This window comes from Bufo gargarizans, chromosome 3 (assembly GCF_014858855.1).
Source record: "Bufo gargarizans isolate SCDJY-AF-19 chromosome 3, ASM1485885v1, whole genome shotgun sequence".
Classification (NCBI taxonomy): domain Eukaryota; kingdom Metazoa; phylum Chordata; class Amphibia; order Anura; family Bufonidae; genus Bufo; species Bufo gargarizans.
Window position 1 is genome coordinate 124,192,445 of NC_058082.1, and position 24,344 is coordinate 124,216,788.

General features: G+C 40.8%; 1 protein-coding gene across 1 annotated transcript; it reads right to left on the minus strand.

Annotated features, from left to right (window-relative positions):
* Nucleotides 1-4,617: 4,617 nt before the first annotated feature.
* On the minus strand, nucleotides 4,618-23,927 carry MMP19 (matrix metallopeptidase 19). Its single transcript, XM_044286284.1, has 9 exons — nucleotides 23,751-23,927; nucleotides 20,401-20,489; nucleotides 18,558-18,688; nucleotides 17,044-17,256; nucleotides 15,318-15,563; nucleotides 10,747-10,866; nucleotides 10,468-10,632; nucleotides 8,453-8,580; nucleotides 4,618-6,250 (listed from the first exon to the last, which is right to left on the minus strand). The coding sequence occupies exons 1-9, from the start codon at nucleotides 23,835-23,837 to the stop codon at nucleotides 6,014-6,016; spliced, it is 1,416 nt and encodes a 471-aa protein (XP_044142219.1). The 5' UTR covers nucleotides 23,838-23,927; the 3' UTR covers nucleotides 4,618-6,013.
* Between the last annotated feature and the right edge of the window lie 417 nt (nucleotides 23,928-24,344).

Below are 24,344 nucleotides of genomic sequence, written 5' to 3' on the forward strand. Positions count from 1 at the left end.
TTGGTTCTACTGAACCACTTAGATCACCATGGAACCCCAATGTGCTCCATGTTTAGTTCAAAACAAACTTGAAGGGTTTGGGTGTTATGTCAGGAAAACAAACATTGGCCCAGATTTACTAATGCTAAAGAGGTGTAGAAATTGTAGATGTGCCAAATTGTAACGACTATACAGATTTTAGGTAACATAGTACATAAGGCCGAAAAAAGACATTTGTCCATCCAGTTCAGCCTGTCATCCTGCAAGTTGATCCAGAGGAAGGCATAAAAAGAAACTGTGAGGTAGAAGCCAATTTTCCCCACTTTAGGGAAATAAAAAATTCCTTCCTAACTCCAATCAGGCAATCAGAATAACTCCCTGGATCAACGACCCCTCTCTAGTAGCTATAGCCTGTAATATTATTACGCTCCAGAAATACATCCAGGCCCCTCTTGGACTCTTTTAGCGAACTCACCATCACCACCTTCTCAGGCAGAGAGTTCCATAGTCTCACTGCTCTTACCGTAAAGAATCCTCTTCTATGTTTGTGTACAAACCTTCTTTCCTCCAGACGCAGAGGATGTCCCCTCGTCACAGTCACCGTCCTGGGAATGAATAGATGACGGGATAGATCTCTGTACTGACCCCTGATATATTTATACATAGTAATTAGATCTCCCCTCAGTTGTCTTTTTTCTAAAGTGAATAACCCTAATTTTTATAATCTTTCAGGGTACTGTAGTTGCCCCATTCCAGGACCCTCTCCAGCTCTGCTATGTCTGCCTTGTTCGCAGGAGCCCAGAACTGCACACAGTACTCCATGTGTGGTCTGACTAATGATTTGTAAAGTGGTAGGACTATATTCTCATCACGGGCTTCTATGCCCCTTTTGATGCAACCCATTATCTTATTGGCCTTGGCAGAAGCTGCCTGCCTGTTTTTTGCAGCTTAGTTTGCTGTTAATTCCTAGACCTTTTTCCATGTCAGTGTTACCGAGTGTTTTACCTTTTAGTATGTACAGGTGACTTGCATTATTCCTTCCCAACTTTACATTTGTCAGTGTTAAACCTTATCTGCCCAAGCCTCCAGTCTATCCAGATCCCTCTGTAGTAGTATACTGTCCTCTTCAGTGTTAATTACTTTACAGAGTTTAGTGTCATCTGTGAAAATTGATATTTTACTATGCAAGCCTTCTACAAGATCATTAATAAATAAATATATTGAAGAGAATAGGGCCCAATACTGACCCCTGAGGTACTCACTAGTGACAGTGACCCAATCTGAGTGTGTCTGGATACGTAGTGTGTGCACTGCGGGAAAACCACACAAGTAGGCACCACATCCGCACTTGCTTGCAGATGTTTGCGATTTTCACGCAGACACGTTCAGAATATAGAACTTGCTGCGATTTTCACGCAATGGACAAGTGATGCGTGAAAATCACAGCTCATCTGCACAGCCCCATTGAAGTGAATGGGTCCAGATTCAGTGCAGGTGCAATGTGTTCACATCACGCATTGCACTCACACGGAATTCTCGCCCGTGTGAAAGGGGCCTTAGTGTGATAAACCAAGGTCTGTCAGTTCAAGGATTCTGTCCCTCTCAGTTTGCAATAAGTGATGATAACTGACACGTCGACACACAGGAGACATCACACAATCATCCCACATAACGTAATACGATTTTATGAATTTTCATGTGACTAAAAACTTTCAATCTCGCTTTTATGTCCCTCCCATATGCCACAGATTGGAGCTAGGTGCTTAAAAATTTGATCATGTGCAGATCTTGTTCAACCCCCCCCAACAGACCTATCTATCATGATCAATGGCTGCACACTCTCCCCAGTCAACAAAGCCCGCTGCCTTGGAGTGACCTTGGATTCTGCCCTTTCCTTCCGACACATCCAAGCCCTTGGACCACCACCTGCCGCCTCCAACTCAAAAACATCTCCCGCATCTGCGCTTTCCTTAACTTTGAATCTGCGAAAATGCTTGTACAAGCCCTCATCATCTGTCGCCTAGACTACTGCAACACTCTCCTCTGTGGCCTCCCATCTAGCACTCTCGCACCCCTCCAATCTATCCTCAACTCTGCTGCCCGACTAATCCACCTCTCACCCTATTACTCTGCCAATCCCTTCACTGGCTCCCCATTGCCCAACGAATTCACTTCAAAGTACTAACAAATACATACAAGGTCGTCCATAACCTGTCCCCTTCCTACATCTCTGAGCTACTTTCCCGATACACCCCCACACGCACTCTCCGATCCTCACAAGACCTCCTTCTCTCCTTTCCTCTCCTCTTATTGCCTCTTCCCACAATCGAATCCAAGATTTCTCCCGTGCATCCCCCATACTCTGGAACTCGCTACCCCAACATATCAGACTCTGACCTACAGTGGAATCCTTCAAAAGAAACCTGAAAACCCACATCTTCAGACAAGCCTACAACCAGTGACCCTGCTGCCTCTATACAGCCATGAATGGATCCACAGGATTTACTTTATGCTGTTAAAAACAAAGTAGGGCGCACCATAGGGTAATACTGTTGGTAGACAGATAAAATAAATGGTTCCAGTACAGGGCTCACCTTTTGTGGTTGTGCTATTTGTAGGCACAACTCTAGTAAAAGCTTGTCAATGACTGCGATGGAGTCACGGTTCACTTGGGGATCTGCAGCCGCGGAGGGATGACTTCTTGTCGGAGATCCCTGAAGTCTCTAAGAAGTGGTAGGATACAGATATAAATAGATAAAATATCCCAGGGCGCAAGAATCCAGTCCAGATAGTAATAGTAAATAGAAACTTATTTATTGCAGAAGTACAACGCGTTTCGGGGAGTAGTTCCCCTTCATCAGGTACATAACACTGCATATGAAATCAGATAAACACACAGCATTTAAATACACTCAAAAAACCCGCCAAAATAGATAAAAAGTTCAATAGTTACTGATATAAAATATATATAATGATAACAATGCAGAGGCACCAACAATGCTGGTGAAGCCAGAAATGTGCGGGTGTAGTGCTCCGATCAGTTTATCTGCCTCTGATCCAGGAGCGCTCGTATTGAAGGGGGAGGTCACATGATCGGAACCTGGTCACGTGATCGCGGCTTGCCGGCAGCAGATAGTATCCTGGTTTACCCAGCAACTAGGATACTATCTGCTGCCGGCAAGCCGCGATCACGTGACCGGGTTCCGATCGTGTGACCTCCCCCTTCAATACGAGCGCTCCTGGATTAAAGGCAGATAAACTGATCGGAGCACTACACCCCCACGTTTCTGGCTTCACCAGCATTGTTGGTGCCTCTGCATTGTTATCATTATATATATTTTATATCAGTAACTATTGAACTTTTTATCTATGCACATCTGCTGGGGACTCCTCCCCACATACCACGCCCCCTTTTCTTAGTCCCGCCTACTTTTCAATTTTGGCGTTTTTTTTTAGTGTATTTAAATGCTGTGTGTTTATGTGATTTCATATGCAGTGTTATGTACCTGATGAAGGGGAACTACTCCCCGAAACGCGTTGTACTTCTGCAATAAATACGTTTCTATTTACTATTACTATCTGGACTGGATTCTTGCGCCCTGGGATATTTTATCTATTTATATCTCTATACCGCCTTGACCAACTTAACCCGCACCTACTGTGTCCTTCTCCCATACCATGTAGCTTGTAAGCCCTCACGGGCAGGGTACTCTCTCCTTCTGTACCAGTTTGTAACTCATCTTGTTTATGATTAGTGCAATTGTCTGTATTATGTATGTGCCCCCTTTATCATATGTACAGCGCTATGGAATGAATGGCGCTTTAATAATAATAATAATAATCTTAGCAAAAAACAGCTGCTACTTCCTCGATTTGCATAAACTTACAGCTTGTCCTTGGTGTTGCAATTTCAACAATGAGTAGTGTAATAAACACATTAAACAAGTGTGCAAAACATGTCCATAGCAGCAAGAAGTACCAGATCAGGTGGAATCCCAACAAAAATTCCAAAAATGTGTGTAACTGCTACTAAAACAGGTGGATATTGGATGATTAAATGTTTAAAACCCAAATCCCCTTTCTTTGAGAAACCTCTGAACCCTTGTCCATGGATTATTCCTAGTAAGGCAACTCCACATCATTCACTGGATTGGGATATAGCTGAAATACCAGACAAGGGGGAACTGTTTCTCGGAGAAAGGAAATAGGTTTTTCTCATCTCATTCAACTTTTTAACACAAAAAATGCCTGTGCCTATCCATAGCTTTTCTTTCTACAGTGACTAAGTGTCTAATATTCCCACTTAAAATGCTACATAATTAAGAGTTTACTATACTTTTGACTCCTCCAGTACATATACTTGGTATTACTAAAAGTTCCCATGCACATGACTATCAGTTTTGTGAAAATCGCAGATCCGCAAAATATGGATATGGTCCGTGTTGCATCCACAACGACTATGTCTTCAAAATGCAGATCACAGACCCAATGAAAACAAGGGATCCACATGCATATTGCACATGGAATGCATCCGTATTTTGTTGATCTACAATCTGCAAAATGGATATGGTCGCGTGCATGGCACCTAAGCCTGTATGTGTTGGAAAAGGTTGGACATTACAATAACTTCACACAGAATTTTATTTTAACCATATTTAATTTACTTTTTTAAATGTAATTTTGTGTCACCTGCCAGCAGGAGGCACTGCAGACCATGTGGAGGGCAAATGCATGCACATTATTATACAGGCCTAGATGATGTAGATGTACACATGCTGCAAGTCAGCAGATATATCCTCTAAATGCAGAGCAACCAAGAAGCACAAGATTTCAATTTAAAGGGATTATTATAACAATTTTTCCCCTTTTCACAGGATAGGGAAGCATCTAAATCAAAGGGGTCCAGCTGCTGGGACCCCTGCTGATCACGAGAATGGGGGCCGTGTTTCCCCATTTAAATAGGTGTAGACATGTGTGTTTGGTGCTCAATGGCAATGCAGAGACAGCAGAGAACAAGTGCTCAGCTATCTCCGGCAGCCCCATAGAGTTGACTGGAGCAGAAGCGCGCATGTGAATCCCCTGGGAATATAGGCTCCATTTTCCTTGTCAGTGGGGCCACAGCAGATGGGCCCTCACCGATCAGACACTTATTCCCTGTCCTATGGATAGGGGATCAGTTTTTGTAATGGGACAATCCCTTTAATGATCTGTTAACATTAAATGAATATCATACGCTTCCAAAATTACCCGTTAAAGGTGTTTTCAGGGTTAGATAATGGTTCTAAGGTGCAATACTAGACTCAGCCCATGAACAAGAGTGGTGTTATTTCTACTCCCTGACAGCACCATTACAGTGGTTTTCTGGCAGTTTTACACTGATGACCTTTCCTCTAGAGGAGGATGACCAGAGGATAGGTCATCAGCATTTAGGTCTCAGAAAACTCCATTTAAATAATTCTGAAAAATCCCTTAAAAAGATACATGCCCAGATATAATGAAAATTCCTAAAATATGGATGCAAACTCACTAGCATGTCAACCTGTCCCTGTTTTAACATCAAAACCATTCAATCTAACAATGCTTTATATAAATATATATATATATATGTTACATGGCTGGATTTTTACAATCTGAAGTTGCAGAAGTATCCATTTACATTCTACAACTTTGATATGCATTGCAGTATTGATGTTTGTCCATAGGCGGCGGTGTTTAGTTATCAAGTTCTTTCGGCTGTGCTTGCTCATTGGTCCAGGAGCTGAACCAGCAATAAGTAACAGTAGCATGATCTCCAAGGAGTCAGAAAACCTCTGAATGTGTAAAGAAAGTGTCCTTTCATTGTCTTACAAGAAATTGTTATTTTTAACATTGTCTTAAATGTCTTTAATGTCTTGAGTATTACTGGCTCGCTTTCCAATGGGTGAGCTCGTCTCAGAGTGCAACATTTATCAGTCTAAGTTTTATTCTTTGTGGTGAACTTCATCATCAGTGACTGCTGCATGTGATTAAGTAAGGCTATTGCACTTATTTTCCATTAATCCATATGGTAGCACTGCATCCACCGCTCCGCCTTGCTCAGTGGGTATCCACGGTCTACACGTAGCTGCTTGTTCACTCTCCAATACTTGTCTCCTTTAAAGAAGTAAATCTTTCCATTCTTCCAGGTCAGAGCTGCATCCAGCTTACTTGGAATACCCGTGAATAGACTTGAGATTTTCTTGGGACTCAGGCTACTCCAGGCCAACTCATCCCACTGCCAATACTCCTCACCCTACAGAGACCAAAGATTACAATTTATATTGTGCAAGGTCAAAACGTGACAGAAAATAGCAGAGCATTTAACCATGTGACAGTAGTAATACATTTTGATACAGTCTATCAAGAAATGACCAGAATGTTTGCTTAAAATAAATATATATATATATATATAGTGGCATGCAAAAGTTTGGGCGCTCCTGGTGAAAATTACTGTTACTGTAAACAGTTAAGCAAGTTGAAGATGAAATGATCTCCAAAAGGCATAAAGTTAAAGATGACACATTCCCCTTGTATTTTAAGCAAAAACATTTTTTTTAATCTTTAACATTTTTAAAATAACAAAAAAGGAATAGGGCCTGAAGCAACCATGTAGCACCTAGTAACACCACCTTTTACATGCTACGATACTTCCCAAATGTGGTGCTACTAGGTACTAACCTTGCTTTTTGTATCCAGCCAATAGCCTTTCAATTCTTGCTTGAGGGATTTTCATCCATTCTTCCTTGTAAGTCTTCTAGTTCTGTGAGATTCCTTGGCCATCGGGTAAGAAGTGTTCTTTTGAGGTCTATCCACAGATATTCAATGATGTTCAGATCAGGGGACTGTGAAGGCCATGGTAAAACCTTCAGCTTGAGCCTTTTAAGGTAGTCTATTGTGGATTTTGAGGTGTGTTGAGGATCATTATCCATTTGTAGAAACTATCTTCTTTTCAACTTCAGTTTTTTACAGTTAATGTTATGTTTACTTTTAGAATTTGCTGAAATTTCATTGAATCCATTCTTCCCTCTACCCGTGAAATGTTCCCTGTGCCACTGGCTGCAACACAACCCCAAAGCATTATTCATCCACCTGATGCTTAATGGTTGGAGAGGTGTTCTTTTCATGAAATTCTGTGCCCTGTTTTTTCCAAACATACCTTTGCTTATTTTAGCCATAGAGTTCTATTTTAACCTCATCGGTCCACAGGACTTGTTTCCAAAATGCATCAGGCTTGTTTAGATATTCTTTTGCAAACTTCTGACGCTGAATTTTGTGGGGAGGGCACAGGACAGGTTTCCTTCTGATCACTCTTCCATGAACGCCATATTTGTGCAGGTGTTGCGAGCAGTAGCATAATGTACCACAACTCCACAGTCTACTAAATCTCCCTGAAGGTCTTTTGCAGTCAAGTGGGGTTCTGATTTGCCTTTCTAGCAATCCTATGAACAGCTGTCTCAGAATTTTTTCTTGGTCTCCCAGACCTTCTCTTGACCTCCACTGTTTCTGTTAATTGCCATTTCTTAATTAAATTTTGAACTGAGGGAATGGCAACCTGAAAATACTTTGCTATCTTCCTGTAACCTTCCTATAGCCTATAGCTTTGTGGGCTTTAACAATTTTCATTTTCATAGTGTTAGGTAGATGCTTAGAAGAACCCATGGCAGCTGTTATTTGGGACAAGGTTAGAGATGATCTTAGAGACAGGCTGTGCTGGCTTTTCTAAACTGCTTTCATTCATACTTTTTTTTTTTTACTATGGATCTATGCGACAGGCTGTCAGAGTGATCACATGCCCGATGACCACTTTGATTGGTCTCCAGGGTCGTCTTCTAGTAATACGATGTATGTAGTCATGTGGCAGTAGGCAACTGGTTAATGAAAATATTGAAATATTGCAATTTTTGCACTGATAACTGAGCCCTCACAATAGAATGAAACTTACTGTTTTGTTTTTATCACTTTTTAGCTTGTCCCTACATCGGGGGGAGGTTAAAAAAGTTTTACAAGTTTAAGATATTGATGACCTATCATTAGGTAATCAACAGTTAATAGCTGTGCGGCGCCTTAAAAACCATGCAGCTATTAACAATGCATACCAACCAAACAGTTTGGTCTTATTTAGTTTAATTAGAGCTTGCTGTGGCCTGCACGGTTGTGTGGCATTCAACCACCGCATGATCGCATCAATGAAACCGTGACACAACCACACTGCATGGTCGTACTCTGAGTCAATGGTGAAGGCAGACTGTGCTGTGTGGTTCTACCATAAAACTAAAATTTTGGCAACTTACCTCGCCTCGTTACCCGTGAACATGCATTTTTGTCCATTCAGAGTGTGCATGTTTTTATTGCAGAGTTTGGGAAGATAGCTGTCAACGGAACAGTGTGTTGCTAGCATTACATAACAAATTGTGTACATACAGTACATTATTGTGTTTTCAGGTAGACCGTTTACCTTAAACAAGAATATCTTCTGGTTTCCTTCCCAGTATAAGGCTGCTCCAATGTTTGGGGGTACCCTAGTTAAATATTTAGGGTATCCATAGTTCAGTTTAAAGTCAGTGTACCTCCATAATTTGCTTCCTATAAAGGGAACACACATATGATGTTATCAGACTAGATAAAGTAAAAATATTTTTCTTCTTTTCCTCTACAGTTTCTGATGATGTGTTATTTTTTTTGTTAATTACACCAATGCAACTTTTCCAACAATTTTTTCTGTGGTCAACGCCTTTGGAGAGGTCTCTGACTTAGATATCAACTGGACAAAGACTACTCTTATGCCTTCGGATAATTTTGGGCACCAGTATGAGGGGCTCCTGACAATGCCAAAGATTGTCGACTCATTTAAATATCATGATGATTTCCCTCAGGATTGATGACTTTACTCAGCTTAATCGGATGCCCTTGATAGCCAAAACGAGATCCAAAATCTCTATCTGGATTCGATTACCTTTATCCAGAGCTGACAGAATATCATTAGCTAAAATGGTGATCTTACCTCAATTTCTCTATATTTTATGGAATTTTCCAGTTTGGATAGAGGATAGTTTTTTTAAATGTATTGAAAGGATGATTAATGATTTACTTTGGGGAAGAAAACGAGTGAGGTTAAAACTGGAATATTTGTATAAGCCATGAGCAGGGAGGGCTTAACCTTCCCTACTTCAACGGCTATTTTATTGCTGCGCAGTTGTGGCTATATTGTGACTGGGAGAAAAGTGCCCTTTGTAGGACACTGGTAGGTCGATCCCCATTTGATAAAATATTTGCCTTGTTGGAATCCGGGCGTTTAATAAACGTTGAACAAGAATATAGAGTGACCGGGAAGTTATTTTCCAGATCCTGGACCACCATTAGAAGATGGTTGGGGATAAAGGGTTCCCTTCTATGTACCCCTCTTTGGCATAATTTTTTCTTAAAGGGCTTCGATAAATTAGCTGGGGATAAGTTCTGGCAAACAAGTAATATCACTTATGTTTCACAGGTGATGAGGAATGGGGAGGTTCTCTCCTTTCCTCCTTAACACTAAGGGGAAATTTTACTTGGTTTAGGAACTTTCACATATACTCAGCTCTTTCTAGTTTGAAAGAATCTCCACTTCTTGATATATGCACTTTTTCACCCTTAAACACTGTAATAGGGACTCCTGGTCACAAGGCTAATATTTCTCAATTCTATGAATTTTTACATAAAGCACTACTTAATAAGGTGGTCTCCCCGGGTCAAAGGGCTTGGGGAATTGATTGTCCAACGGTTACGCAGGAAGATTGGGGTAATATGTTTGGCTCACTAAGAACAGTTTTACATAATTTTAATCATATATTGGTTCAGTTTAATATTTTTCAGAGAATTTATATTACGCTGATTTGGCTTAAAAAATGTGGCCTTCGACAGTAGTCTAACTGTCCACATGGTGACTTACAACTGGCGGACTTTTTGCATATGATTTGGTTGTGACCAGAGTTAAAATAATCCCATTCACATCTCAATGTTGGATACTGAGCGACCTTTCTAGGGTTAATTGTCACAAATATATAAAGATTCTTTTAGTAAGAATTATATTTTTAGCTAGACTGCTCGTTACTCGAGTTTGGATCTCACAGAATATTCAAAAGTTGAATGAATGTCTATCCTTGGTGAAGAAGGTGAAGAGGTACAATAAAGTTTTATACTACCAAAGAAATGCTGGGCGGGACTGTAAAGAAAGAGGGATAAGAATGTAATGATGGTATTGATTATTTATGTATTCCGGTCTAAGCTCTTTGTTCCTTAATAAAAAGACATTTAAAGTGAAAAAATATTTTTCTTCCTTTCCTCTACTGTTTCTATGTTACCATACAGAAACATGCCTAAAGCCAAGTAATGCAGGGATTATGGATATGTACTAATGTTGTATCGGCTCAGCAATATAGAAACATACTTATTATTATTATTACAGTCTAACGTCAGTGAATAGAGGTGTCTCACCTTTAAAGAAATATGTTCTCTTGGTGCGTTTCGAGTGGACGGCAGCATCTAAGTTTCCTGGTAACCCTTTCCATAGGGACTGGATTTTCATGAGAGGACCAATGCCATAGTCTGTGACTGTCCACACATAGTCTCCTTTAAAGGCATATGTTTTACTGTCAGGCCCTTAAAATTAGATAAAAAATGTTATAATCTATTGATAAAACTAAAGATAATGAATGATTTTGGCTGCATATGCACCAGAATGGGCGCAATACGATGTTAAGTATAGATACTTACCAAGAATCATGGCATCTAGGTTGTCCTGGCATGGATCAGGCATCAGACTGGTGGGAGTTGGAGAAACAGTAGGTGCAATGGTTGTGACATGTTTCTCAACTTCCTTGTAGCTGTTTTTACCTAGGAATGTATTTAGATATGTAAGTTCTCCATAAGTTTTTACAGAAGGATATATAAATCCTGGACTGATATACTATATAGACATATGTATGTGTATAGATAGATATATATAGATATATACTGTATATGTGTGTGTATATATATATATATATATATATATATATATAGTACAGACCAAAAGTTTGAACACACCTTCTCATTCAAAGAGTTTTCTTTATTTTCATGACTATGAAAATTGTAGATTCACACTGAAGGCATCAAAGCTATGAATTAACACATGTGGAATTATATACATAACAAAAAAGTGTGAAACAACAGAAAATATGTCATATTCTAGGTTCTTCAAAGTAGCCACCTTTTGCTTTGATTACTGCTTTGCACACTCTTGGCATTCTCTTGATGAGCTTCAAGAGGTAGTCACCTGAAATGGTTTTCACTTCACAGATGTGCCCTGTCAGGTTTATTAAGTTGGATTTCTTGCCTTTAAATGGGGTTGGGACCATCAGTTGCGTTGTGGAGAAGTCAGGTGGATACACAGCTGATAGTCCTACTGAATAGACTGTTAGAATTTGTATTATGGCAAGAAAAAAGCAGCTAAGTAAAGAAAAAACGAGTGGCCCTCATTACTTTAAGAAATGAAGGTCAGTCAGTCCGAAAAATTGGGAAAACTTTGAAAGTGTCCACAAGTGCAGTCACAAAAACCATCAAGCGCTACAAAGAAACTGGGTCACATGCGGACCGCCCCAGGAAAGGAAGACCAAGAGTCACCTCTGCTGCGGAGGATAAGTTCATCCGAGTCACCAGCCTCAGAAATCGCAGGTTAACAGCAGCTCAGATTAGAGACCAGGTCAATGCCAGAGTTCTAGCAGCAGACACATCTCTAGAACAACTGTTAAGAGGAGACTGTGTGAATCAGGCCTTCATGGTAGAATATCTGCTAGGAAACCACTGCTAAGGACAGGCAACAAGCAGAAGAGACTTGTTTGGGCTAAAGAACACAAGGAATGGACATTAGACCAGTGGAAATCTGTGCTTTGGTCTGATGAGTCCAAATTTGAGATCTTTGGTTCCAACCACCGTGTCTTTGTGCGACGCAGAAAAGATGAACGGATGGACTCTACATGCCTGGCTCTCACTGTGAAGCATGGAGGAGGATGTTAGATGGTGTGGGGGTGCTTTGCTGGTGACACTGTTGGGGATTTATTCAAAATTGAAGGCATACTGAACCAGCATGGCTACCACAGCATCTTGCAGCGGCATGCTATTCCATCCGGTTTGCGTTTAGTTGGACCATCATTTATTTTTCAACAGGACAATGACGCCAAACACACCTCCAGGCTGTGTATGGGGTTATTTGACCATGAAGGAGAGTGATGGGGTGCTGCGCCAGATGACCTGGCCTCCACAGTCACTGAACCTGAACCCAATCGAGATGGTTTGGGGTGAGCTGGACCGCAGAGTGAAGGCAAAAGGGCCAACAAGTGCTAAGCATCTCTGGGAACTCCTTCAAGACTGTTGGAAGACCATTTCGGGTGACTACCTCTTGAAGCTCATCAAGAGAATGCCAAGAGTGTGCAAAGCAGTAATCAAAGCAAAAGGTGGCTACTTTGAAGAACCTAGAATATGACATATTTTCTGTTGTTTCACACTTTTTTGTTATGTATATAATTCCACATGTGTTAATTCATAGTTTTGATGCCTTCAGTGTGAATCTACAATTTTCATAGTCATGAAAATAAAGAAAACTCTTTGAATGAGAAGGTGTGTCCAAACTTTTGGTCTGTACTGTATATATAGTTACAGTATAACAATAAACAAATCTGAATTTCCTGAGCTAGATAAGTTCTATAAAAATAAATTCTAATTCGTAAATTTAAAAGAATGTTATTTTGTAATTTTTTATTGAATTTTAACAATAATTCCCACTTTTCTATAACACAAATGTTAAACACATTTGTCTTTAATTTAGGAAGTAATCTTTTCCTTTCATTGTCTCTTTGAGATTCAGAACAGGAAACATGCAGGAAACTTGCAAACACAATACAGTGTTATTGCTGCCCGTCGATAACAGCAGAGTTATTTTTATGCGAGGCAGAGGAAGAGTTAAGTATTTCCTCACTGAGCCTGTAACTCTAAGCTAAAGCTGCCGTTTCTTTCTTGATCAGGCTGAATGTAGACGAGGCTGGGTTTCATTAGAAACATCCGGATTCAGCTACATCTCAGAAAGTTTTACACTAGCAGTATTGTGCTGGATGAAAGAAGTGAGGCCTTGGTGGGGGAAATAAGCACAGCTGTCTAGGTTAAAGGGTCGCTGAATTTTTAAAATAACTTTTGATATCTCATAGCGAAATATGAAAGATTTTGATCGGTGGGGTTCTAAGTGCTGAGACCTCCATCGATTACTAGAAAGGGGAGAGAGGTGCTCACATATTGCACTCTCATTACTCACTGCAGGAGGCAGGCTCAATAGAAAGTCTATGTGCCCATTATGATTCTGTCTCCTGTAGTGAGGTGAGAGAGCATGCTATGTGACTCCCACTGATCAAAACCTCTCAAATGTTGCTATCACATATTAAAAGTTTTTTAAAAGTTGAATGAACCTTTAACCATCCAGTACGTAACTCTGCGTCATGAAATTATGATTTTTGAATTAAATACTTCAATACATATTGGGGCTCCTCTTGCACTGTGCCATAATAGGGATTTATGGGCAGCACCGTGGCTCAGTGGTTAGCACTGGTGCCTTGCAGAGCTGAGGTCCTAGGTTCAAATCTGACCATGGACAACATCTGCATGGAGTTTGTATGTTCTCCCCGTGTTTGCGTGGGTTTCCTCCGGTTTCCTCAGACATTCCAAAGACATACTGATAGGGACCTTAGATTGTGAGCCCCATTGGGGACAGCTTGATGCTAATGTCTGTAAAGCACTGCGGAATATGCCAGTACTATATAAATGCATCAAATAAATCATAGAGGCGCATAATGCCTCTATCATATCGCCACATGGTATGATAGAGGCCACAGGTTTTTACTGTTGAATTTCATACAAATTATTTTAAAGAATTGTGTCATGCTCCATTGGACTTTGTGCGTGTGCATTACCTGGGGACAATAACTCTACATTCGACCCCTGATGGAGGTTGTATGGCAGTGAACAGACTATTCAGCTCTGTGCTAAGGAGCTGTATGGCCTCCATACATTGTTGTACAGGATCTGTGAACATGAGCCTGGAAGGGGTTCTTTGCTTTGGACACTCTCTACTCTTTAGAAGGGTCCCTTGACCACCCGCTAATCACAAAGTGTCACCCTGCTGGGCACCCTAGTGATCAGCTGTAACCTGTAATTTCCCCTGCAGGACCACCACATGTCATTAGACATTACACTCTACCTAGTCAATTCAATAGGTGGTCTGTATAATTCAGGACAGGTCCTCCAGAGCAAGAGAGAGTCTTTGTAGCCACTCTCTAATCTGATCAAGACATAAGGAGTCTGAACAGAGGACCACTTCTACTGTATTAAGTTAGAATTACATAACAGGTTATGTGAAAATATATTTTCTAAACTGTACAGCCCTTTTAACCCCTTGCCGTTATTTCCCATACATGTATGGTGGAAGTTGGCATTTTAAACATGGTACACACTCAGGAGGTGAGTGGGCACCTTAGCCAGCAGCTGACTGCTCTATTGTGAACTGAGATAACTCTGATCATGGACATTTAACCCCTCAAATACTAAAGATAATTGTCACAGGGTTAATTTACAGGAAGCAGGCTGCCCACCCAGGGTTTGTCCTGCCTAGCTACTATGCTGAGGGGAGGTATAAGGGGAGTGACTACTGCAAAGAGAACAGTGTAGCGGGCACAGCAAGCCATGAGAAACATTACAGAACAAAGCATGCTGGGTTTGGTTAGAAAACAGGAAATTCAGCTTTTGCTTGTAAACATCCTCCCAGGCTGCACTGATGCTGGGAAAAGGGGAAGGAAAGTTATTTTATCAAAAGAGGTATATGGGGCAAAAATATTAAATGTTTGCGGTACTTTGGGCAGATAAAAAATGTAATTTTGAAAACTGGAGAACCCCTTTAAACACATTCCAAAAACAAGCATGTAGGATGAATGATTTACACGTGCTATCTGTGTCTCACTTCTTCCAATGGTACGCTGTCTGTCTTGTGTCCACTATGATGACTACATAACTGGACAGGACAAAGTTTGCCACAAGGTCTTCACACTAATCTTGTGCTACTGTGATCATTCAAATCCTAATAGAATGAGAGGTTCTCAATCGTCTCAAGCATAACTGACATTACTTGGGCTCCTGTACCTTTTCCTATAGTATATAAAGTTGTTGTCACAATTTAATTTTCAACCCATTCCCTTAAACACTTTGATTTGAGTGGCAGTGAAGGACTACCTTCTATTACTGTACAGTAGCATAATGACTGTACTTACCGTACAAGGCCTGAATCCCTTTTATATCATCATCATGAAGACGAAAGTTAGGTCTATATCCGGCATAAACAGGAGCCATCAGCGCACTAGCAAAGCGAGAGTGACCTAAGCCCAAGGCATGGCCTAGTTCATGTGCTGCAATGATTCGTAGATTGACTCCAAGGTAGGTTCCCTCAGTCCAATACTCATCTTCATCAAAATGTACCGTGCCAAGCTCAGGGATATCGGCATGTGCCAGGACTTTCCCTGCAAGACCAATGCACAGTATTAATAGGGAGATCTTATTAATGGGTAGGGGAGTGGATGCAGTAAGTGTCCTCATAGCTTAGTTTTTCTAAGAAGACATATGATATTACTATACCATTGCTTTTACTATTATATTTTCACATTTTTAATCGCCAATTTGTAATATGAAGCATAAGGGTAAAAATATAGAAAAATAAACCCAGGAAAGTGAAATTACCTCTTTAAATGACATCCAACTTACACGGTTTTAGTAAAGATATGGCATAATACTGATCATAAACTCCATACTTTAGTATATGATTAGATGCACTGTCTGCAGTTATCCCACATGTGATCCTTTCCGGAGCACTATCTTATGTGTTATATATTGTACAGAATGCACTGGTTTACCTCCAGTTACAGAAAGTACCAATTGGCGATCGGACAGTTTTATTAGACTCCGCCAATATACAAGCTGCTGACAGGAATGAGCCAAAGATAACACTGGAGTCTCTCCAAACATTGAGGCGATGTGTACAGGCAGGTTTCAGGGTCTCTGAACATTGCAAGAACCGTTTTTGTCCTTTTAAAGTCTGAAGAATTAGCACATAGCGGTGTCTAATTAGGAACGCCATATTTCCCTGTTACAGATGTAGATATGACTCTGGACTGACACAAAGGGCCTCAGGGCTCTAAACTTTCGGGAGTATTCTTGTTGTCCATAATACAGTAATACCCATATCATAATAAGGAAAGACCAAGCATAGCTTTTTCAGTAGTAGGCCCTGTATGATGCCTTGTATGCTCTCATATTACAGGATTATTCGCCCTTTAAAGAACTTTTTTCTCAGTATAAATAGTTCCATAGGATGTCAGCCACCATGCTGATTCATATGCCTCCCTATGAGGGCATACACTTCAATGAGCAGTGTATTGCGCCTCCATACAACTCAGCGTTTGCATGCAGCTGTAATATGGACAGTATGGGGGGTCATTTATCAAACTGGTGTAAAGTAGAACTGGCTTAGTTGCCCATAGCAACCAATCAGATTCTATCTTTCATTTTCGACAGCTCCTTTGGAAAATGAAAGGTGGAATCTAACTAAGCCAGTTCTACTTTACACCAGTTTAATAAATCTCCCACTATGTGTATGAGACATAAGGGCTAAGGACTTTCTGGTCCTAGAGGCAGCAAACCCTTATAAACCCATAGTATAGCTGCACCACCTATATATTTCCAATAAGAGAATTTTATAGTGGATTTCCATTCTAAACCATATGAGACAAAATAGTTGCCTATGAGACAATTGTTTCACCCAAACTTGATGGTAGTTTCAAGGTGCAGAGCAGAAGTAGAAGATTCTTTACACTCCTACCGCATTATGTCTCTTAACTAGTGCACCATGGTACATTCAACATACTGTAGACTATTGTGACTACTAAAAGCAATAAAATGATTAAAGCTACATCGGGGAGTGCAGATATTAAGAAAAATGCATACCAGGGCCATCAAATGGACGTGAACAGCTCTCTCCCTTCCTGTGGAATAAAATTCTTATGTCTGCTCTTCCATATGTGATCTCCTTGAATATCAGAGGGGTGACTTCACTCCAGTATTTAAAAGCAGCTTTGATGGCAGTCCTCACCTCATCTTTTGTCATGTCTGATGTATAATTATATATGCGATAAGTCAAGTTCTTTTTTCTCCATCGACCTGTTAAGACATGAAGACCACAGTCAGGAACATTTAAAGAGACATGTTGTGTAGAATAGTAGTGTAGCTTATTCTGTATTCCCTAACGCTCTTCCGGACAACTGAAGAGAAGGGATGGTCAAAACTTCCATAAATCAGCCATACAGACTACGGTTGTTGTCCAACGACAATTGCCAAAATCCCCCTTTTTATTTTTTTTATATAATAATTGTACTGATAGATCCCACCAACTGTTGTCTACTATTTTAGTGATCATTGCCTCAAATCTACTGAAATTCCAATATTCCATTGGCATTTTAATGATGGACTATCTAAAATCTGTTGAAACACACAGAGAAAATGCACCAAACAGATATAACACTGACTATGCTGGCAAGACATAAATGCAGGTATTAAAAGCTGAGAGTTTTGCCAATATGTTCCAGTCATGGAGATATCGGAGCCCATCATACACCACGTCACGGTTCTCAGCATGGCAAGGGGTCCTAACCACTGCTCTAACTATGGTGTGAACACGGTCTGGGGGTGATATAATTCAGCTCACAGCCAAGCTCCCCACAATTGCCCAGCATGAATACTGCGGTTGTACAATGTGGATGAAGCCAGGCCGCGAGCCACACCCACACCAGACCATGTGATGGAGGTTACCAGGTGCAAAAGAGTGTTGGAGTGCCAAGTAAAGGCAAACACACTCAAATCTAGCAAGGCAGAAAATGAAAAACAAAAAAATTGTGGTAATTCTGGAGGAGCTGCTCAGCCCATGACACTGTGGCGTGTCTTTTATTAGGGGAGCAGCCCGACCGCAGCTGAATTATATCACCCCCAGATCGTGTTCACACCATAGTTAGAGCAGTGGTTAGGACCCCTTGCCATGCTGAGAACCGTGACGTGGTGCATGATGGGCTCCGATATCTCCATGACTGGAACATATTGGCAAAAGTCTCAGCTTTTAATACATGCATTTATGTCTTGCCAGCATAGTCAGTGTTATATCTGTTTGGTGCATTTTCTCTGTGTGTTTCATATGATTGCTACATTCTGTGTAGTTTGCTCTTGTGGTGCATGTGGACCGCGCCGATATCCTCCATTGTATGCATATTTTTCTGGGGTTAGTCGATTACTGCGGTCCACATGCGGTCGGGCTGCTCCCCTAATAAAAGACACGCCACAGTGTCATGGGCTGAGCAGCTCCTCCAGAATTACCACAATTTTTTTGTTTTTCATTTTCTGCCTATCTAAAATCTGTTGTTGCATAAATGTGCACCCTCCTATTATCTGTCAATATGCTCAAAATTGAGTACCTAATAGCAGATATCGCAATGTTTTCTGGTTAAATGGGTCTTCTAATCCACACCGAGGCTGGTTCATCTTCTCCATGGTATCATTGTCCAGGACCCCTGTTCCGGGTAACTGAGAAGCCAGCTGGAAAATTCTGTAGTTAAATCAAGAGCACAATTAGAGGGGAATTAATTGAGTTGTCCAAATTTTTTATTTCTACCCATCCCCCCAGACGGGACCTGTGAAAGGAAGAAATATTTATCTGTTCTCAGTCTGACTAAACTTAGACTGTCTTCAGTTGGCTTGAGACCCAATAGTGATGTGAGGACATGTTAGATGATGTGAGGCCCCTGAGGTTCTGGAGTAGCAGAGGGAAACGGTAGTGGCTCTGGCTGCAGAAAGTCACAATGACTATCACATTGGCTTTCCTCACACAATTGCTTCCTAGAGCCAGTGCAGTAAAGGGAGGGCATAAACTGTCTTCCCTCGGGGCACTCCCTGGTGTTAGGGCTCCTGCCTGATAATAGTTTGGGGTGCCCTTGGTGTTAAAATTTGTATGGGTGCAAGGCAGGGCGTGTAGGGTGTGCAATGGTCAGCATATGAGTCAGTAACCAGGCCAGATTTAACAGAATAAACGTCTGTTTTCTGTAGTGCAAAATGGGGGTTGTGGTACTTCTAACAGTCCCAGAACATGTTTCCAAGAATGCACAGTGGAAATCCCCCAGATGGTTTTGTATGGGTATAGGCCAGGTTTAGATTCTTGCTCTGCAGAATCTGAGGCTGACAATAATAGTTTTGGTAAGACAGCTGTAATACACGACTGCAGTGCACAGATTTAGTGAAAAGACTGACCACGTATCTACAGTAAGTGTGGATGGTGTCTTAGCAGTGTTCCACTCATAGCAGTAATTTCTATAGCTTTTGATAGCAGTGCACCTTACTGACTCAGTTTTCTCAGCCATTACAGATTCAGAAATGTCCTTTCTCTCTCCAGGAGTATTTCAATTTAAAGACAGCTCTCTCTTGGTAGATCATTCAGAGGTCGTTGTAGCTGAAGGCCTAGTACTGACGAGTGGAGCATGTAGACTTTGCCTCTTCTCTGCTAACGCTAGACTCTTTTAGACTAGACTGACCTAGGGGTGCCGCTAACAGTCCACACCTCAGCTTCCTCTAGGGTCTGTGCCAAAGTTTGTTAACTCTGTCACTCCAATACATTACCATACTTGGGATGCAAAGTATAAAATGCCATAACATACATAAACAAAACAATTTGCAAGTACCCACTGCTCTGGGGTACTGCACATGTGACCCTGTCCCTGTTTGGGTGAGTCCCAAAAGTCCAGTGAACACAGCCACCCCCTTTAAGGACAACACAAATCTACTGCTAATTCAATTTTTGTCTGCATGTGCCCTAAGCTGAAAGGATCTTAACTCTATTTGTCAAATGCAGCTTTTTAGGCAATTGCATGACACATGAGTAACCCTCCTTATGTGACGAGCCAAAAATTTGACTGTGATATGTCTAACTGGACCCCCTTATTGCATTGGCAGCAGGAAAGATTTAGCGGCGCATATCTCCCCTAAAAAGTAATTTATGAAATAACACCTAATATTTTAGAGGACCTGTACACTCAACCCCGGTTACAAGAAGATGGTGGTCACCTCTTTTTAAGGCTGTGTTCACATATGCTACATCAAACAGAATATAACACATCGATTATATATATCACAAATCATGTAGAAATGGAAGGCAATATGTCAGTGTGAACAGAGCCTAACCCAATGAGAATGCAATACCAAAGAGAACCCATGGAGAAGAGTGTGCTTGAAAGAAGGTAGCCTTGTTTTTCCTATTTCACAATTTACCTTAGAGCTTCCTCGGTTTCTTCAGGACTGAATTCCTCACTGTCACTTTCAAGTGGCTTCTGTAAGTATCCAAACTGCTTTAAGTATTTCTGTAACAGGACGAGAAAGTTTGTAGCTAAATTGATTTAAAATGCGAGCTCTGGTCTTGTGTTCAGGTATCTTCAGCATTATGGCTACCACTATGGCATAACAGTGCTAAAATGGTTGTCCTGCCAGCTTGGACATTTACAGCACATCAACAAGAGGATATTTATGGCACATCCTCACCACACAGATCGGGATTTTGGGGACCGCTGTTCTCTTCATAGGTGCTCTCTTGGACCCACTTCTATTAGACACATATATGAAACATTTATGGTCTATCCTAGGGTTTTCTGTGGATATGCCATTCCAAGTTTTGAAGTTTGCCCTTTCTAAAGGGAATCTGTCATCCCATACGTATATCTAAAACCATCTGCCTCGCTAGATCTGCACCAGTTTCCAATTATGTTTATTGCTTCTCAATATGTGCCCCCAATTCAGAGAAATGAGTGCTTTTATCTTCTGTAAATGAGTCTCTTGGTGCAACGAGGGCATTGCTGTTGCATCCAGAGGCTCTGCTCAGCTTTCTCTGACAGCCACGATTTATATCTGCAGCTAGGGTTGTGCAAATTGTGGTCAGATTTCTGTATCTGAACCCGATTCTTTTAAAAACGACATTAAGAATATCTGCTCTATCTTGCTGTAAAATATATTGCTTCTGCAGAGTTCTTTCCGATGTTTCAACAAATATCGCGAGGTTTACTTCGTCTCACCTCTATCACACATCACTTCTTTATTCGCATAAATTACTGTATCAAAATACAAAGCTGAACTCTGCTTCATTAATGAGGCACAAAGCCGAGTTCGGCTTCATATTTTGCTACGAATTCATTTGTATGGGGACAATAGATGAGGATTTGGACATGGAATTTACTCAGAAATTGTAATCAATTGTAACTAAAACACCTTTTATACTATTTTTATTACCAAAAATTGAAGGATATGTTTCTTCTGCTATAAAAAAAAATTATAATAAAGAATATACAGCTGATAACTAGTAGAATGGACATTTTGTACAATTACCTGTCTTGTATTATGTAAGACAGAAAAAAAGAAGTGACCAACCCTAAATACGAAAAAAAAAACTTAAGCAAGCAGCCAGCCTACAGTAGGTTTTCGAGATGTTCCATTTAAACCTTTTAATGGTTTATGCATGCACATTACTGGCAGATAAAAAAGAACCCCTGGAAAACTTAATGTGATTGATCTGTGATTGGCAAAGTATAAACTACTGCACCTTTTATTTTGGGTTCAGCAGCAGGGTCTATCTGGAGGCATATAATACTGGGTGGCATCTCCTGTGCCACTCTGGTATCTTCCCATCCAGTCTCACACTTTCTTTATGCAGAAGAGATCTGAATACCCTGAATAGCATGTTGTATAGCAGGGCCAATGTGTGGGCAGGTAATAACTTGTTGGAACACCACACCTCCTGAGTCAAAAAAGGCAACAGGACTTGTTCCACAACGTTCTGGACATACCAAAGGCTAGTCAATGTTCCCTCCATGAATACCAGACAGGAATGGCCATGGCAGCTAACAGAATCTGATACCATGACCCCTGGTGTTGGTCCTGTGTGTTTTGGTACAGCATTTCCCACTATGTATGATGGCAGTAAGAGCTCTCCAGTCCTTTTGCAAACCCCAGCCTTGAATGGCAAACAATAATGTTCAATGATAAAAGCAGGTTCTGCCTATGAACTAATGATGGCTGCATCAGAGTTCACAGGAGGGCCTGAGAGCTCCTACTGCCATCATGCATAGTGTGAAGACACAGCTATGATGGCTGTTCCTATCTGACATTCATTAAGAGAACACTGACCAGTCTTCATTATGTCCAGGACATTTTGGAACATCTCTCCCACATTGCGAATGTCTGGGACTTGGTGGGGAAATGGATCTCCCATGCACATCAGCAAACAAACACCTTGGACTCAAGTACAGGTACAAGTTCAAAGAGCTTAGGTTGAAAAAGTACAGGAGGATACTTAGCATCTGTATTACTGTTACCGTGCCAGAGTGGCAGCCTGTATAACAGAAAGGTGAGATGCCACCCAGTATTAATTTGACCCTGCCTCAACATATACCCTGCTGCAGAACCCAAAATAAAGGGTGCAACACCCTGGTTATGTGATCATTGACCGAGCACCACTAGCAGTTTGAGCTTATTTTGATACAGTATAATCACATTAAAGGGGTTAGCCCATCTTGTACATAGGGAGCCAGAGGTGGGATCCACACCTGTCAGATATTGGGGGCATATTCTAGCAATATGCCCCCAATGGGCCAACCCATTTAAGTTTTCCAGATGTTCTGGTTTCATTTTCCAGTAGTGTATCTGTATGTATATAGATGTAATTATCTGCATCATGCCAAGCTGTCATATACCATCCTGTGGTTGTGCCTGTTTTTTTACAGTCCAATTTTGTTAGAAGTCCTCCAAAAATAGGATGGTTATAGTTTTCCACCTAATCAACTAGCTGCAATAGGCACAAGCACCTAAAAGCCACTGTTCAATTCACCTAAAGCCCCACTACAGGAGACATGGAGCACTACATGATGCCAATAGGCTATCCTTGTAATGCACATATGTGTTGGGTACTTAGTAGAGAGTAATTTTGGTAGTCTCTCTCTGCTATAACTAAAGTTGGCCATACAGATAACTGTTGGCGAAATGCTCATTCATGGTCTCTCCCAAGCATGCATGTGTTGAGAATCGAGAAGGGAGAAAACCACTGTCAAACACCTCTGAAAGATGGCTTATCTCCCCAGGAACAAAAGGATCGAGTGTGTTGAAATTCAAGATGCTCGACCATTCTGTCCCCCTGACATCTACCACATACATCGTATGTGCATAGCCAACTAACGTTCTGAATGTTCTGAACAATTAAACACCCAACAAAGAATAACCTATTGTTTGAAAATGCTGGTAAGCCTCTGACCACAATAATCATGCACAGTGTGATGTGAGGACCACAACACAGATATTGGAAATTAATCTTTTTCAGAATAAATGCATATCTGCCTCTTTTTGCAAATTTTATTGACAGAAGATAGTAGAAAAAGTACAGACGCTTTCATTAGAAATAAATACATTTCTCTAATGCAAAAATCAATGTATGTTAAATATATAGATCAAGCTTGCTACATAAAAATTTAGGTAAAAGTAAATATGTAATATTTTATGCTAAATTATAAAGTATTGAACTACAACTAGTGACAAAGGAAACAGAATATTTTTAAAACTAGTGGCTCTGTCGGTGGACTTACCAAGGCTTCTTCTTCAGCATTAGGATCTACTAGGGTAGCAGCATAAGCAGAGAAGGCAAGAGCCCCCAGTAGAAGCAGCAACAGCATCCTGAAGTTGTCTTTTCTGCAGAGGTCCTGGTGACTTAGCCTCTGCTTCTTGCTCTTGGTTCCCCCTGCAAGCCTTTAAGAGTCCTGCCAGAATGACTCACAAACACTCTTTACTCCTTCCTCCTCCCAAACCTCCCACTTGCATCTTCCTCCTTGAGAAATGTCCATGGAATGCAGGATTAACCCTCTCCTGCAGATTCAGTATGATTAATTTTATGCAAAAACTCAGCTTCTAGTCATTCACAAATCTTCATTTATTTTCTAGTTGACAAGTAGTATCTGCGTATAAGGGAACACTCACTCACAATGAGTCATTTTCCAAGATCTGTTTAGTAAACTATTGCGCTGAAATTCCTATCCTTAGATATCTGCAGTGGTTCCAGGATGTCACATGACAGATGCAGATGTGTATGTTGGATTTAGTGTTTTAAAAAATACTGTTACAAGTGTATAGGTTTTTACATAATATTACATTTATACAGAGTCATAGCTTGAAGATCCTGTGCA